At 40.3% G+C, this 14465-nt stretch overlaps 1 protein-coding gene across 2 annotated transcripts in view; it reads left to right on the top strand.

Annotated features, from left to right (window-relative positions):
• The first annotated feature begins 163 nt into the window (after positions 1-163).
• The window catches only part of adamts10 (ADAM metallopeptidase with thrombospondin type 1 motif, 10), a 45566-nt gene continuing 31264 nt past the window's right edge, over positions 164-14465 (top strand). For both annotated transcript variants that reach the window (XM_029430193.1, XM_029430192.1), the window contains exons 1-4: positions 164-295; positions 5346-5732; positions 11046-11188; positions 11320-11529. In XM_029430193.1, the coding sequence (XP_029286053.1) occupies positions 5630-5732; positions 11046-11188; positions 11320-11529 (456 nt within the window). In that variant the 5' untranslated portion in view covers positions 164-295; positions 5346-5629. The remainder of the gene's footprint in view (positions 296-5345; positions 5733-11045; positions 11189-11319; positions 11530-14465) is intronic.

Below are 14465 nucleotides of genomic sequence, written 5' to 3'. Positions count from 1 at the left end.
TAATAAAGTTATTTTACGATACAATCTGATCAAATACCCTCAATGCAACTCTTTATTTGACCCAAAAACCTTTTAGAGATGCGACATTTATTTTGTTAAACTGTAACCGGAAGTTTAATAATCTGAGTGTGGGTGAGTCGACATCAAACTGTGGCTCTTTGGTGCTGGTGCTGGAAGTGGAAGAAGTTGAGTCTCCTCAGACACCCGCCGGCGCCGCCTCCTCTCCTCTCCGCTCCGCTGCGGAGGACAGAGGACAGACTCACAGCGGAAACTTCTGCAAGGGGACACGGGGAAGGTAGGTCAGCGAGCCCGGCCTCACTCTCTGCGTTTTCATGCACAACTCTGGAGGGAAACGGTCATGACATAATGCTGGCAGGACGCTGCTCTCAACTCCAAATACTAATTTACTAAAATATTTCTGCAGACTTTGAACGTCGCTCTTGTTTGGTCTTTTAGCTTTTTAATTCTGGTACTAAAAGGTCATGGTATGCATATATGGACCTAAAGTTGCCCTATTGTAATTTTATGGTATTCTTCCTAAAATCTATGTTTGGATTGGCTCTTCTCCTCAAGAGCTATTAGTTATGGCTGGAATCTCCTCATTGGCTGATGACAAGGCAGTCAGTGTGTGTGCGTGCGTGTGCGTGTGTGTGTAGAAACCGGTGAAGGGATGATGTGGCCGACATCAGGTACATAAGTGAAGAGCGGTCTTCTGATTGATGGAAAACAAGTGCAGTAATTCTGCAACAAAACTCTAGACCTTAATCTATAATGAATGTATCATTTTAGAGGGATTTGATGAATTATACCTCCATAAAGTTAAAGCTAACTTGCATTTTCTCTGACTTAACTCTCTGATGAAGTGATTGTATGTGGGACTTGTGTGTGTGTGTACACATGAGGCAAATATGTGGCTCCTCAATGAACAGCAGAAATTAGTAATTTGATCAGCCGATTTTGCAGAAATCTGCAGGTTTATTTCTATCATAGTTGCATTCTTAATCGTTGTGCATCATTCTGTTTTGTTTATTCTTTTGGTAGAATTAACATATCCTCTCATTCCAGATACTATAGTCTGTTTCATACATTTGTAGTTTGCATATGGTGGGGGCAGACATATTCAAAATTTAGTTTCTCAGGTTTTTGGATTTGTTCCATAAACCAAACCAAACAACATGGTAGAATTGGCAGCCCACCCTGAGTTCATGCATGCTGGTAACTGATAGCGGAAACACTGAATTTCATTATAACATTAACAATAAAACTGTATTTAATATTGATTGGCCCATCATTGGTGGTACCTTAAATGAAGTCTGTAACGGTGGCGATTCCGTTACCCCCTATTGGAAAAATGTTTGCATCCAATGGTGGGTTACTAGTCCCTAAAAGCTCGATTAAAAGAACATTAATTGGCAGCTATTCTTTAAATATTGGCCAAACATTCATGATTAATCTTCTAAAACGTGAGTATTTGCTGCTTTTCTTTGTCACATGTGTCTAAACTGAGTATATTTGTTGATATGTTGGACTCTTGGTAGTCCTAAAGGAGATAAAACAAACTATGCAGAAATTAATGTGATAAAAGACAGAAAGACAAAACCTTCCACTACCATCTGTGCTGTGTTCCCAGTGCTGCTGGCTGACTCACTTCGTGTCGAGTCAGCTCTCTCTCTCACTAAATATTGTTTCAGACTCGAGAGGCACATTTTCAGAGTTAGGGGAGCACATCCGAGGTTCTCCGGCCTGTTTATGTTCCCACTTTTCATCTGCACACTGTTTATTTGGGGAAATTGAGAAAGGAATGCCCGCCGCTTTCTCTTTCTGTCTTTGTACCAGACAGAGAAGGAGAGTTTAGTCTGAGAAATATCCTCCAGTTCTTTGCTTTATTTCTATCACCTGTTCAGGGTTTCATGTGGAGATCTGTGTGAGCCTAGACTTTTAGAGGCAGTAATTGCTACTGAGGCAGTCTGAAACGCTGCATCTTACTTGTGACATTTGTCTTATTCAGTTATTTGATCCCACAGCCTCATGGTCTTATTAGAAAAGAGAATCTGCACCACCGGTTTAATGAAATAACAAACTGAACCTAAAGCTGATTCATGAGCTACTCCCTGATCAAAGTGGAAACACTGTGTATGTGTGTGTGAGAGGGGGGAGTGCTAGACTTGAAGCTAAGCTGAGGGACACTTAGCATCTGTTCGCTCCACACAGACTTTACTTTGAGCCGGTCATATGGCTTTGATTAGTGTGCTAGTTTTCGGATAGCTCCACTCTCCCTGGCAACAGTTAAAGACAAAGACAGCATAGTTAGCTCTAGTCTTGAAAAGAAAAAAAACTCACTGTACATCCTTTACACCACATAAAAAAAAACAGTCACTAGTGGATGACAAGATGAAAAAATGACGTGTCAAAACTGGGTCCACTGGCTTGGTTACATTGCAAATTTGGCCCACCATTAAATTCCCACCTAATTATCCTGAGCGGTCCAAATTTTCTCTCTTGGTAACAACGACCCCTTTCTTCTCCCCTCCTTCTTTTCTCTTTTGCAAATTGTGATTGCGTTGGAAGTTGTGTGGCCTGTTTGCAGCTCGGACCACTTTCTCTCTTGGCCGCAATTGAAGCTATATGCTCGATATTCGTTGCTAATCCAAGCAAAACAGAGCAGAGAGTCAGTGTACGTGCTCGCTTGGCCTGCTGACAAACATACGTTTTTTTATTTCGCTCAAAAGTGATACTGCCCAGAGGGAAGGTTTTTCGCAACACACCGCGGAAGATGTACGACACCGTCACCTCTGCTAGACAGATTTTTCTTAATTTAGCTGCATTTCTGTGCGGTTTATAATGGAGCAATAATTTACAGAGAAGGCAGTGCATGCATGTTTGTTGTGAGGATCTTTTTGAAGGCTGTCCACAAATCTCTTTAAGCCGCTTTACTTAAAAAGCACCAAGGGATAGCACTGGGGGTCCGGTTTCCCCCCTGTTTTTCTTGTTTAAATAAACAAAAAGAGAGTTAGTGGTAATGAAAAGCACTTGATATCAAGCTGCAAGTTTAATAACCCAACAATAAATCAAGAGAGGGAGCAGAAGAAGTAATGAAAATGGAGGGGAGTTTGGCTTGTGCAGGAAATGACTGGGAGAAAGCCTGAGGGAGGGAAGAGAGAAAAACGTTCAGTTGTTCCACGTATGAGAGAAGCTGCAACAGTAAAAAGACCCCTTAGTGTTTTTTAAGAAAGCTTTCCCTTTACTGTACTTTGTCATTGCTCTTTGACATGAAATAAGAGGCACATTAAGACTCTTTTCAGCTCATTCCTCCAAACTCAGTTCAGTATTAACACTCAAGAATGGCTCTCCCAGCTTACACTCTGCTGTCTCTCTTTCGTTCCCCTCGGGCTTTGCGCTCGTTTTTTCCCTCCTCTTTTTCAGGAGGCAACTTGTTCCCCCTGCTCTCGTCACCAAAAGGTTTCCCATCTGCTTCCGATTACCTTTGGCTGCAGTTGGTTAGCCGCCAGCCATCTGGGCCAGAGTGGCGTCTCCGCTCGCTCTTCTTTCCCCAGACGGCACTGAGGGAGGGATGAGGGGAGGCAGAGGAGGCTGGGACAAGAAGAAACTGGGTGGGCAGACTTTACTGGAGAATAGCAAGGGTTGGGTTATTTTAGCTGACACTGCAATCCATAGCCAGGATACTCAAGTCAAAGAGAAGGGCACCCATGAAAATGTGACTCTTGATCCTGGCTCTGGTCTGTTTTTATAATGGGTACTGTGGGTCTGAGGAAGTAATTTTCCTTTGTTATTATAAAACAGACTCTGCCTGATGTTGGTTTGTTAGTAAAAAATTAGTTAAATTAGTGGTGTGAAAAATGAACCCAAAATTATAACCTGTGATGTCTGGCTGGCTGTTACCTCTGAATGATCATTGAGTGCTGTCAAACAAACTTTCTATTTAGCAATTCAAAAATGAAGGAAATATCTTATCCCTGTTAATTCTGGAAATGGGAAACCGTAAATAATGTCTGCTGATGCTGAATATTGAATTTCACTGGCATTGTGAAGTAGTATGCAGATGACATGCAACTGTATGTCAGGATTTGTTTTAATAACAAATCAAAGATCATCGTAATTACCCCTCCTGCTCACAGCACTAGCACTATTAGTCTGTTTTAGTTTTAGTAGTGTTTAGTCGGGCAGATCTGGCTCATTGGCTGGGTGGTCGGAGGTGTCATGGTCCATGATCGGCTCAAAGTCCCTTGCACTTAATCCAATAACCCCACTTCCTGCTCTGATGTTGCTGAATGCATCTCTGTCATATTCCATACGTGCTCCACTAAAAAAGAAGACTTAAATAGACAACAATTAAAACTATCTATCTACATGTGCCATAGCAAATATGAGAATGATGGGAAAAAACAGAAGCAGTGGTTGGAGCTGAAATTTAGAAAGCCAAACTAGTTGAAATAGTTTGACCACCAGAGAGCACTGACAAGTCGACTTTCCAACAGTAATATGTCCCGGTCAATATGTGTCTTGATCACATTAAAAAATCTAAGGGATCCGTATCAAGAATTTTGTTTATTTTATGTCTATACGTTAAAAAAAGATCACCGTCCGATATATTGTAATAGGATTTTAAAAACTGAAAACAAACAAATCAGTATCGCCCTCAAAAATCCAAGAATCATTTAGGCTATAATTATCACAGTATGCTACCCTTTGTCTGAGATGTAAACAAGCTTCATATAGGCACTCATACCATCCGTCTGCTGGCCAGGACGCCAGCCAATTAGTAAGCTGTACAGTCAGGCAGCCAGCCAGCAAGTCACTCAGCCATACAACCAACCACCATAGTCAGCCAGCGAAGCAGTGATGGCAACCTGCTGCTCCTCTCAAATTGGCTCATTTTACCCCCAGAGCCTCTGACATAATACCCACTTCAAGCCCTGTTTGGGCATTAAGCACAGCTTTTTACAAGATCAATGGCTTCCTTTGTGTTTGAACTCTTTCCGGTGGGCAGGCAGCTTAAAGAGCGGGGCCTTAGGGGCCCCAGGTTGGGACCTGCTGTTGTCTCCGGTCATCAGAGTGAAAGACAGGGTGTTTGCCCTTCGCCAAAGCCAAGATTGATTAGCTGAAGGAACAATGCAGGACTGGGCGGTCCTTCACTGGATGCTGAATATGAACTGGGTAGATTTGTCTTGTTAGACTGGGAACTGCATGGGTCAAAGGGATCTCATGCTCTCTCTCTCTTTTAGTCCCTTGTTCCTCCCTTTTTGAGCCTAAATCTGTCTCTCTCCTCCCTTTCCACTCCATTTCATGGCCTTCCTCTTCCTCACTGAACAATTTCTCTTCCACAGGGCTATAGAGAGGAGTCTAAACCTGCCACTGCTGCTGAGCCCCTGGGGACATCCGTCAAAGTTTTTGTCTACTCCTCTGAGGACTCGTCCAGGATCCATCAACACACTGCCGAGGCTGCTATGTCTGTCTGAACCCCAGATCTCCTACAGCCATGGTCCAACAGAGCGCTGAGCTGTCCCACTGCTAGGCGTCGTAGCATTCGAGAGGGCAGAAGACATGTTGGGACAGAGGCCCGAGGACCAATGCACTGAAATCTGTTACTATAGCAACTACTGTAGTAACCATGGAAACGCTATGGAGGACTGGTCTGATCTGCACTGTCATCGTCATCATAGTTGCCACAGAGGTCGAAGGAGGTCACAGAGATGAGTTTGCCAAGTCACAAGGTGAGAGGAGGAGATTATATATCCAGCAAATACCTGACAAATCAAAGTAATGCAAAAATCAAATGAAAATCAAATTAGGGATAGGTACCACAGTATAAATGGGGTGGCAACACTTTTTCTTTTTCCTACTTTCAAGTTGACTTCCAGTGATCAGCACCTCACTACAACCCTTGATTTGCATTACTTTACTAGTGTTTTATGGATAAATTTAAATAATCAGACAGTTGTATACCAAAAAAAGCCAATGCTCTCTTAACACAAGCAGCCATTCAGGACTTGTGCCTGAATAAAATAGTCAAAAACACTATATATAATACTAATACTGATTTCAATCAGGGACTCTGTCATCAAAGAACCAGTTAACAAGATTATTAATCTGCCCAGACGCTCAATGCCAGTTTTCGGTACTTGACAGTTTTTGAAACATGGTACTACAGACGCATTTCGATTGATACCGAAAAATGATTGAGGTCTGAAAACCAGCCCTTTAAAAATATACCTAACCAGACACACATATGTTTTAAAGAGTTCATGCAGCAACAGCAACAGCTTTGACTCAATCATGTTTAAGTGCTGAATTTATGGTAAGAAGATGGTAACCCTAACCCTAGTATTATAGAAACGTTAGTTTATGATTTCCCACAAAAATACAGCAAAGTCAGCCACTCTAGTCTTAGAGCAGGTCTGCAGCAATAACACAGGTTGATCTTTTCAAACCAATCAAAAATTCAATGTGAAAAGAATTACAGAGACCTGAGTTAGAATTAAACACACTATTAACAACACATATCTTATTGTGTTATGTCGTTATAAATAGTGGGAAAACGTAACTGGTTTATTGTCTGTGATCCTGGCTTTATATTGTGGGTTGCTTTAATTATTTTCAGTCTCTTGAGAACAAGAGTACTTCAATGTATTTTACGGTTGAGGGGCCCAGAGTGAAATCTGTTTTTCATTTCAGTAAAAAACTTCACAATGCTACCCATGTTTAGAAATAAATACCCTTTTTTATATTTAATTTGCACTTTAATAGTAATTAAAATATTATCATGTGTTCCAAAGTTACTGTAATTGTTTTTTTTTATAATTCACATGCACAGTGCTCAGATGAGAAAAGGATGTGTGAAATGAGGCGTAGAAAACGTTTCAGGTCTGCCCCGGCTGTCTGACTGTATGAGGCACACTCCCGGCCTGCAGGTCTGGGCTGCTGAACTTGAACTCTGCTTCAACAAATCATGTAGCTTTAGCCATGTGCCCCGTCCCCCCCACACACATCTATTACCACACAGTCTGTCTCGCATACACACCGAAGCCAGAGCGCCTGAAATCCCCCTGAAGGCAAAGACATAAAATCCCTGAGTGTCCGTGTCTCGTCACCCTGAACAAGACTGTGATTGTGTATTTCCTAAACTTAACCTCTGACTCCTCACAGCCATCTGTCTTCAATAGTCTGCCACGCTGCTTCCTTTTAAATAACTCACCCCTCAAACCCTGACGTGGCTTATTCCCTCAGAGACTTTTCCACAGGTATAGACAGTTTGGTCTTAAATGTTGCCCTACCTAATATTGTTTTATTAACAAGATCAAATAACTGTGTGAAATGTAAAAGGAGTTGTTTGAAGTGATCACACAAAACATTATCACCAAACTGTGAAAAATGTTTTCTCATCTTTTTTGAAGCATTTTAACTTTTGTTTCGGTCATTGTTTTGATTTTCTCTTCCGCAAATCTTCTCTCATAAACATTGTTTTTCAACCACAGCAGGCATCTGACAAAGCTACCGGCTTGAAACCTCATACATACAAAGTTAGGGACTATTTGGTGAACATAGCATAACCCTAATTTAGCCAGATATTTTCCCAGGAGTTGTGGTCACCAAAAACAAAGCTAAAAAAGAGACTGAATATTGAACTTGCATTCAGCTTTTTATGCACAGGGACATTTTTATGTTGAAACAGAAAAGGATCTTCCCCAATCTGTTGGGATTGGAGATGCACTATTGTCGGAAATTGTATTTGGTGTAGCACAGTCCTCATCTTGGTCTTCCATAGAATGTCTTAGTAGCATTAGCAACTTTGTGTTGGTCAGACTCCAGCTTTCCTTTTGTTACACTGAGTTTAAAGTACTACTAAGTTGTCTACTGATGTCCGCCACAGTCTTTAGAAGTGCCTAATTTAAAGAAAATACAGGTTAAGCTGTAAACCTTAAAGGTGCAGCCTCCTGAAAGGTGCGTCTATCCACATAACATTGTCACCTGGAAGCTCCTAGCCCCAGACCAAAAGTACACTGAAGTATTTGGACTGGGGTGTCTACATACGTTTGGCCATACAGTGTATGTGCATGTATCAATTCCCTGTGTACAGGAGGAAGACAGGCGAGCCATAGAACTACTTCTAAAAAGATTATGATTTTAAGACGAGCACTCCTTCAACCATTTCTCTCTCTTGTAGTTAATACTGGAAAATCACAGATTCTTCCTTTTCTTGTAGTAGTTGTTTGAAACAAGGCAGAGCAATGGTTTGGCCTAAGGTGCCATGAAGGTGTGTCTGGGATGGAGGGAGGGAGAGTTTTCCATCCAGAGTATTTCCTTCCACTATTTTCATTTGGTGATAACAGAAACCAGGGTGATGCCCTGCTCATGGGTGGATGTGTGCATTTATCAGCACAGACGCTTCTGTATGAAACCGTTTTAGCAGTCTCCTGTTAAATTTAGCAAGCATGTTTCCACTGTTAGTTTGCTCTTTGGTTTGATGTCTGCTTAACATTGTCAAATGCTGAATCAGACGATTAACATAGAACAGAGAGTCAGAGAGTTTATTCTCTCAGGGTTGACTAGAGAAGACAGGGCAGGAATAATTGCACTGCATGCAGTCCTACATAACAGGAAGACGTGTATATATAAATGGTAGAAATGGGTGGTATTTTGATAAAAAGCAGTTGAAAAAAAACTATTAAGGCATTCCTCATCCATCTTATTAAAAGTCACTAAATACTACCGCTCAAACCTTTAGTTCAAACTACATGCTAATTAGTTTTTACTGGTTTTCATTAGTCTACAGTTTATTCTGTGTGAGGTCTCATTAATTTCTTCCTTGGAGGTGAGTTACATCTACTTCATTAACACTCCCTTCATTTTCTCTCCAGGAGCTTTTCCTGTGCTTCAAAGGTAATGGTAATACCACCTGCCTGAAAACTTGCTGTGGTTTGTGAGAGCAGGACGGATGTGTTGTGGGAAACAGCTTAGAGCTCTTAGGAAGGTAATGCGGCGGCTCCAAGTGTCCATTTTAGGCCGCTTACTTTGAACTAGATACTGCTGTGATTTTTTGACTTTGTAAGTGAAGTCAGCTATTAATGTTCTATTCAATGTTTTAGTCATATCTTTTATTCTCAAATCATTAATTTTCTTAAAGCTAAAACAATGGATCAAATTAATATTTATTGTCCTTTTTAACTAGTTAACTACAAATCAATTAATCAAATATAATTTTTTAATAATCTTTCAATTAATATAATCAACAAATGAATTTAGTATTAAAATAATAGTTAGCTGCAACCCTAGAAAATCTCTAATAAAACTCTGATAACATTCTGTTATGCTGTCCGGCACCAAATGACAAACAATTTAGCGATGGGCAGTTTGAGCACACAGATTAAGCTAAAGACAAAAGCTAAAGACATTTTTTCCAGGAGTTTGTGGAGACCATAACAGCTAAAAGAAGACTTTCCATTGTCCGTTGTCCATACTATTACATGTCAGGTGACCAGAGACACAGCTCCAAATGAATGCTAATGTCTCTCCTGTGTAAATAGGCTATTATATACTTTACAAGGCAATTATACATTAGTGTGCACTTTTCTGCTTGTTGTGTAGGTCTTACCTTCATTATAGCTTCTCTGTCACTCTGTGTGTCATTTTAGATGTTAAATAAGTGTTTCTGTGATCAGTTAATGCTAACTTAGTAAACTAGCCAGCTGTCCTAAGCTAATTTGTTGCTAATGCGACGTTCTAGTTCGCTAGCTGTTAATGTTGGCTGTTCGATTACTTTTGGGCTACCGTTAATGTTATGTATTTTATTTCTCTTGTGTTCGATAGAGTTTTAGGTAGATAACGCTATGGATATTTGAGAGTGAAGTTAGGAATTCAGTGTATTTGTAATGGTTCAGTGAAACAAAGTGAGGACTCAAACGCACCACTCACAGACAGAACAGGTAAATTAAAAGCAACATTTACACAGGGTTTTACAACAGTCCAAACGATCATAAGCAGAAAGCGCACAAAAAGGCTAAGATGCTACGGTAGGAACAGCACAATAGACATAGTAGTAGTAGGCTATTAAGAGCAGTAGGCCTAATGTGGGAATTGAGATCAGGTGTGTGATTATTATGACATTTATGAACTGTAACAGTAACACTACCTTTTTGTGCTAAATCTTGGAATTGCATCTTTTTCTGTTGTGTTGCCATCATTGAATTGTCTGTGTTTTCACAGTTTCACATTTACTTTCAATTAAAACTTTACAGGCAGTCCCAATCTTTTCAACCCTTATTACGAAAAGTGAGGGAAGAAAATTAAACATGGAATTAAAATACTAAAAACGCTGAGTCATTCCCCATTTTTGAAAAGGGAACAAGGACATCGTCCATTTCTGTGACTTTTTATGACTAAAGCCACATATTTTGTACTTAACTTCACATGTTGAAAATACAGTACAACCTCACGATTTCCATGTGAAGGCAGCATTTGTAACTGTGCTTGCTGTTTATTCAAGCCAGACCTTTCCGCTGCCTTCAGTGGTTTTTCCCAGTACAGAGCTCTCCAAGTCTGTACCAGGGAACTCTGATCTCTGGGTATTTACTCTGTGTGGGAAGGGGCCGCGGCTCCACCAAGTGAGGCCAAAGGTTTGATGAAAACTGGGCTCATTTGCTGGTGACCTTTCCCCGTTAGTTAGCTGACGTTGGCCGTTTGGAGCTGTGTGTGAGTTTGGACAATAAATCTCCACCAGGCCCTGGTACAGGCTGGGACAGACAGGAAGTATACAGTTTCAGGGTAACTATGGCAATCTCCCTTTGGCCTAATGCGGGAGGGGGTTCTTGGAGTAGAGGGACCTTGTTAGTAATGGGCCAAAAAGTCTGCAAGTTTCTCTTTGCCAACTGGGTTACACTCTTAATAAAAAGCCCCATAGCGTTATTCAAAATATGCAACTCCCTAATCCTCAACTGTTTAATTAGTCGATTAGATTAAGCAGCATTTTGGCTTTATTAAGTTAAACTCTGGTTTGGGGTTTTATACCTTCTTCATTTCTCTCCCTCTAGCCGCCTTCCTGTCCAGTCTAGGCCAGTACGAGATTGCCATCCCAGTACGTGTAGAACCCAATGGCGAGACGCTGGATGCAGAAACGCCGCAACATCATAGAAGAAGAAGAAGACGCAGTACTGAAGAAAGACTGCCTGACTCTGTAATATGCTTTTAGAAATTGTCTTCCTTTATTCATTTATTTTGAGTCTCCGTCTTTTGTAAATTTATACACATTTTAAAATTTTAAATAGAACATTTATAAACTGAACTCTCTCTTTTTCTATCTCTTAGCTCTTCTACCAACTGTCCACGTCACACAACAACTTCCTGCTGAACCTAACGCTGCAGGGAGGCTTGCTCTCCCGGCAGTTCAGGGTGGAGTACTGGAAGAAAGGTCGATTAGCCTGGAGTCATCCTTACTCTCCCCACTGCCACTATGTAGGACACCTCCAAGACCAGCCGCACTCCAGCAAAGTGGCCCTAAGCAACTGTAACGGCCTGGTAAGACTGAAACCTGCAAGTCTAATCCACATCTAATACACTGAGTGAGGTCAGTAGCAGCAGCCGTGCTAGCTCAGCAAATGAGGGATCAGCAATGCTTGATTCGAACATCAAAGCATGAAATTTGAACAGACCTTGAGTACTTAAGCTAGCTTTATTCTTTGCCCAAACCAACCAGTGTGGTCCTCAGAAAATGAAATGAGCGGTAATTGAATTTTAAAAAGGTACTTTAATTATTTTTCTTATAGATTTGGACATGGTGATATACAGTATATTGATATGTAATGTGATACATATTCAGTGCAACTACTTCAGGCTTACCAATTTTCACCAGCTTTCAACAATCAGGGATACATCAATTAGAATGCACTGCAGCTAAATTGGCCGCAGATGCAAATGAGCTATATAAGTAAGTTGGATTTTGATGTGAACACTTGTTTAATAGTTGGTAATAACCATAACTCCAATACAACATGGACAAGGCATCACTATGTCTGAAATTAACAAAGTTGATGAGGTAAGGATTATTTATTTAGCAACAAGGCAATTCAAAGTGCTTGACATAAAAGCTCAAAAGCATTCAGACAAAGTAAAAAAAGAAACATAACACAAAAAGACATTCACATACAAGTAAAAACAGTCATTAAAGAGCCAAGAGAATAAGTTACAGTGCTGTGTATGAAATTTATATCTTTTTGATTTATAAAAGGCAAACAGAAAAGCCTTCGGGCTTCAAAAGAACTCAGAGTTGCAGTGGACCTGCAGTTTCTGTGTTTGTTCCAGATATATGGTGCAAGAAAACTGAAAGCTGCTTCTCCATGTTCAATTTTGACTGTGGACAGAAAGCAGACCGGAGAGGTCCGGATGGTTCAACAAAGGCATTCATGTTGTTGCACTCAATTGCACAAAAGTGATGGAAGTAGTTTTGTAAAGAAAGAGAAAAAGAGCTTCAGAGGGAAGTGCAAAACTTTGCCTACTTTCTTAGCTCTGCAAACCTTGCCAATCTCTACGTTAAGTGGGTGTGATTGTCTGTCTGAATCAGCTCTCGTATTCTGACTTGGGTAGGGTGTGGGGGTGCTGTTAGGCAGATCAGCACCTTCAGCACTTTGTTTGAAGTTTAACTTCTACCTATAACTCACAATGCATCAAGTTCTGGCATGCTCAATAGGGCTGTTTATGAGATTGTTAACTGAAGCTGTGGTCAACAAGGCAGGTTATGGGAAGCAGTGCTTTGAGAATAAATTCTGAACTAAGAACCCTCTGTACATTTTAACAGTTTTTCAAAGCATCATTTCCATTTAATTTATTTCCCACTCTCATGAAGTCATCAGCTTGTTCATGCCACAAACTAAGAGATCAAAGTGAATCACTGGACTGGATCACTTCATTGTGATGCATCATTTTGTTGGCTGAAATGTGTGTCTGTGTATCCTCTCACTACAAACAGCAGGCCCCACAATAACAGTTGTATACACAGCTGAGGATTAGATGTGTTCACAAAGCGTTAATAAGCAGCACACGTAATTACTGTTATTCAGACCAGCATGAGCACATTCACCAGTGAGCGGGCGGTGTGTCCAGGGGAGCATCACTAACTATATTATGGGATTAAAGGCACTTTGAAAGCCGCCGCAGTGAGTCGAGGGGAGACACTCGCTCTGACCGGGGCCAACACATCTGAGCAGATTCAAAAGAAGTGTTAGTGTATCGCTCTCTGTCTCACTCTCTCATTTTTCTCGCTCTCATTCACTCTTTCATACTCTCACATGGGTTTGTCTGTGTGTGTGTGTGTGGGGGGGGGGCAGTGTTTGTAGTGGGACAGTCTGAACACAAGGCGATATGATACTGTTAGACTTGTTTCTCTTAATTTAAAAGTATCTGTAATCATACAATGAGTCCTAATAATGACGTGCACATTGTACCGTGATGTCCAGGTTTATCCCAAAGAGTTCTAGTAAAATCTAATATTTCTCAGTAAGGGCTTTGTAGCGTTTAGTAATATTGTAATCAGCAAATGTAACCTGAAAATTATATATATATAATGGAAATCTATTATCTATACTATTTCAATTTAAAAAATCTAAATATCATTCTGCCTTGGCCTCTCCTGTCTTATGTTATTGCTTTATTAACAGATTTTAAAATAAAAAATAATCCTATCTAATAGTGTCATACTTGTCTATTACATTTTCTTGTTATAACAGTCATTAGTTACATGTTGTTCTTTTTAGGTAATAATCACACATCATTACATGATGCGGAAGTTACAACCTGAAATGATTGTCACATAGACAAAATGGTATCTTGAATTGACTACTCACGTCTCTAATTATCCAAATGAAGTCTAAATACTGTACATATCTTGTGTCTTTACTTATCTAGTACTGTTACTGTTTTCCCATCATCTCCATTGTTATTATCTTATTTGATCAAAAGTCAGTGACTCACTGTGGAGTCGACATTTTGCATTGAGCTGTAAACTGATGTTTGTATCTTTTTCCAAATATAATGTTCACTGATCCATAATGACAAGCATTTCCTCTCAAATAAACTATGTAAACAGTAATTGTAAATAGAGGGCAAAAACTGCAGCAACACTAAACACTGTGTTCAAAATCTACTGCATTGGAAGCTCAGAGGTTGTTATGAAGTCTCTTCCTCTCCAGCTTTCAGTTTTCTGACCCATTAGCACCAGGATCCCTCAGAGGGCCTCAGATTCACTTTGGCTCACCTTAACTTACCCCGCCTGCTGTGTTGCTCATTGTTATTTGTCAATATGAAGAGTATAAGTGATTCATTATAGTTGTATCATTGATGGAGCATTTGTGATAATCTGTATTATAGTGGCTGTGCTATTTTATTTCTTAACATGTTAAGTTAAGATTCAAACTATCCGTGTAATGTGACGTTTGTTATATTTGTACCATGAAAGCAAT

The sequence above is a fragment of the Cottoperca gobio genome, chromosome 4 (genome assembly GCF_900634415.1).
Source record: "Cottoperca gobio chromosome 4, fCotGob3.1, whole genome shotgun sequence".
Classification (NCBI taxonomy): domain Eukaryota; kingdom Metazoa; phylum Chordata; class Actinopteri; order Perciformes; family Bovichtidae; genus Cottoperca; species Cottoperca gobio.
Note: the sequence above shows the minus strand (reverse complement) of the source record. Positions and strands in the feature narration are given on the sequence as shown.